The 3039-nt window shown below is 37.4% G+C and overlaps 1 protein-coding gene across 2 annotated transcripts in view; it reads left to right on the plus strand.

The window, feature by feature from the left end:
• Positions 1 to 2090, plus strand: part of LOC107666587 (tyrosine-protein phosphatase non-receptor type 2-like) — a 42141-nt gene extending 40051 nt beyond the window's left edge. For both annotated transcript variants that reach the window (XM_016457992.1, XM_016457991.1), the window contains one exon: positions 1591 to 2090. In XM_016457992.1, the coding sequence (XP_016313478.1) occupies positions 1591 to 1615 (25 nt within the window). In that variant the 3' untranslated portion in view covers positions 1616 to 2090. The remainder of the gene's footprint in view (positions 1 to 1590) is intronic.
• The last annotated feature ends 949 nt before the right edge of the window (positions 2091 to 3039 follow it).

Raw genomic sequence — 3039 nt, forward strand, 5'->3', positions numbered from 1 at the left:
TTATAAATCTCCTAACTGTGATATTTTCAGAAATAGAAGTCAAGTTTTTTTTTCATCTGAAACGTGCTGCGATTTATATTCCAAAGCCACTCATATAATGCAGAAACACTCAAGCAAGCAAAACACGCGCAACGCGTGCACGTATTTGTACTGGTGCAAAACAGTACAGCCCAGTGCATTTCACACAGGCTGCTAGATTCACTTTCGCCAGAAAGTCGCCTAAGGTTAAAATAAATTACGTTTATAGTGAATGCCCCTATAATTGGTCTTATTTTTACGATTTTGAGTTTTGATCCAAATGATGCGTGTTCTAAGTGAGTGAACATCAAAGATCACGCAACAGAATTGCGCGCACGCTCTCTCTCTCTCTCTCTCTCTCTCGCTCTACCTCTCTCTACCGTCAAATAACTTGTGCATTGTTTTACTTACTTGTTTTTGACGTATCCGACCGAACTACAAACTTTTCAGTGATGTCTATGAGAAAGGTATATTCATTTGACAAGCTCGCGCATCTGCGCCACCGCGCGCTCAATCCACTCAGCGTGCTTTGCTTATCAGCTCGCGCACATCAGCTATACAGTCAATACTGAATGTTTAACATTATATTCATTGCATACATATACTTAGTAGACATCCTTAATCTCTGATAACTCCATTCTGCTGTCTGTTGTTCAGTTGTCGGTGTTTCATTGTCTGAATACTGCACTTAACACATGCTGTGTGGTATCGGCGTTTGGTATTGGGGCATTTTAATGAGTACGAGTACAGGAGCTCAGTATCGGTGCATCCCTAATTACAACAGAAGTATATATCAGCTCAGAAAGGAAAGCCTTTCAGACAAAGCGAGACCTTGTACTCAGAAAGGTTGAGAACCACTGGTCTAAACTCAGCCATCATAACATGCAGAAACATTTGAAGGCACTGATAGCAAAGGGGTGAATAAGGAGGAGTAGAGAACAATCTACCAATACAAATGCCATTTTGCCACAGTAGCCATAAGACTTTGGCCCTTATTGGTCGTTAATGTCCCTGCTGCATGGTGGGATATTAACTACCTATTATTCCTAATGTATTTGCGCAGGATGCAATAATCAATGAACATGTTTAAAGTTTAATGCATGCAAATGTGAATGCAGTTTTATCTCTAATACTGGGTTATTAAACTATTGGTGAGTCAGAGTATTTTTGTACGGCTTTGGAGTGACATTACTGAAATATGGAGATCCACAGAGAATTGTTTTCGAATTGCATTGTGCAGTTTTGAATCATGAGGTGTTGGTGATATTCAGCCTAATTCCCAGCTCTAATTCCTCCAAAAATATTAACATAGTCATTCATGAGTCACGTTCATGAGACACCAGTAAGAATTGCTTCAGTTCCCACTTGTCTTTTGAAACTCAGAAGCCCAAGTCTCTATTAGGGAACATCAGCAATTCTGATAAGTTCTGTTTTGTGTTCATAGAAGAAAGTCAATCATGCAGGTTTAGAACCAAATGAGGGCAAGTGAATGTTTCATTTTTGGGTGAAGTAACCCTTTAACATTGTGATTTAAATATTACATATTTGACTGATTTGTGATTGTATTGACAGAGCGAGAACAACCAGTGACTCCTAACTCCATGGCAACCTCAGCAAGAGATCTCCATCCCATAATGTTCTCCCATCCACCCCTGTGTTTTCAGAAGTCGTTTACAGCATAAACTCTCCGAGAAGGTTTCTCCACTCCGAACAACAGCACACACCAGCACTATATCTGTGGATGAAACTCCGCCATGGTTTGGATTGGTTTTAATTTCATTGGACCGATTTTGTCTTTTTTTATTTTGCTTTTTGTTTTGTTGGAAAAAGCAGCAGGATCTGAAGTAGGTCTATGCATTTCTAATGCTGTTCACACATTGTATTTTTAGACGACTTTTTTTCTGAGGCAAAATTATATGCTCTATTTTTTATAAGAAATTACTTGAAATTTCCTATCATATCTACAGGGCTGTATGCTCAAATCCAGTTTGTGAGATTGTTAAATGACGTCTTAAGCTGAAGAGTGCTCACATTGTGTACATAGTGTACCTTATGAGATGTAAAAAAAAAAACTGATTGTACAAAATGATGAACAGACATTGCATTTGGTTACGACACAGAACAAACCAGCAGTGTCTTATGTTGAAGAGTCTTACTTTACTTTATCCAAGAGTAGGATCCATGAATAAAACTGCTATCATTTAGTTTCTGTAACAATGTGTTGTTCCATTCACTTTTTTCAAACAGTCACACACCAGGCTAAAATTATGGCCATTTAAATCTTCCTGCAGACTTAACTAGCTGTACTGTCCCATATTCCATAGTTTCTCTTGCTGTTTGCTGACTTTGTGTTTGGAGCGAGGGTAAAACTCAGAAGATGTGTCCAGTTCATAATTCACCCCAAAATAGGACCATGTTTGAGAGCTTTAAGCTTTTTTGACTATTTTCATTACAGTTCAGCACGTTCCCTGAAATCCTTTGTGCTTTAAAAAAGGGTTACTGTAATACATGCACACATTTATATATATATATATATATAAAACCTAGAAATTATGTAAAATACTACTGTGAATTGATTTTATCATGAAAAACAGATGTTTTTTTAGGAGTGAAATACATTATTATTAAAAAATTTGGGGTTAAGATTGTGTTTTTGAAAAGTTGCTTAGAAAGTACATTAAAGGTGCCATAGAATGCATCGATACAATATTTTAAATTGTTCTCTGATATCTACATAGAAGGTATGTAGCTTAGGTAAGGGCAAAAAATATTCAGAAACGGTTTTAAATGTCCATTTACAACACTAGGATTTGTCTCTAGAATGAAATGGTCTGTCATTACCTTATTTGGAATGGTCATGGATAATAATGTTGAGCTCTGCTCTGATTGGCTGTTTCACAGTGCGGCTCATTGTTGAGCCTCACACAGCAGGAAGGAAACACAGGAAAAATATATACAGTGGGTACGGAAAGTATTCAGACCCCCTTCAATTTTTCACTCTTTGTTATATTGCAGCCATTT

The sequence above is a fragment of the Sinocyclocheilus anshuiensis genome, unplaced genomic scaffold, assembly GCF_001515605.1.
Source record: "Sinocyclocheilus anshuiensis isolate Anshui unplaced genomic scaffold, SAMN03320099.WGS_v1.1 scaffold1511, whole genome shotgun sequence".
NCBI lineage: Eukaryota > Metazoa > Chordata > Actinopteri > Cypriniformes > Cyprinidae > Sinocyclocheilus > Sinocyclocheilus anshuiensis.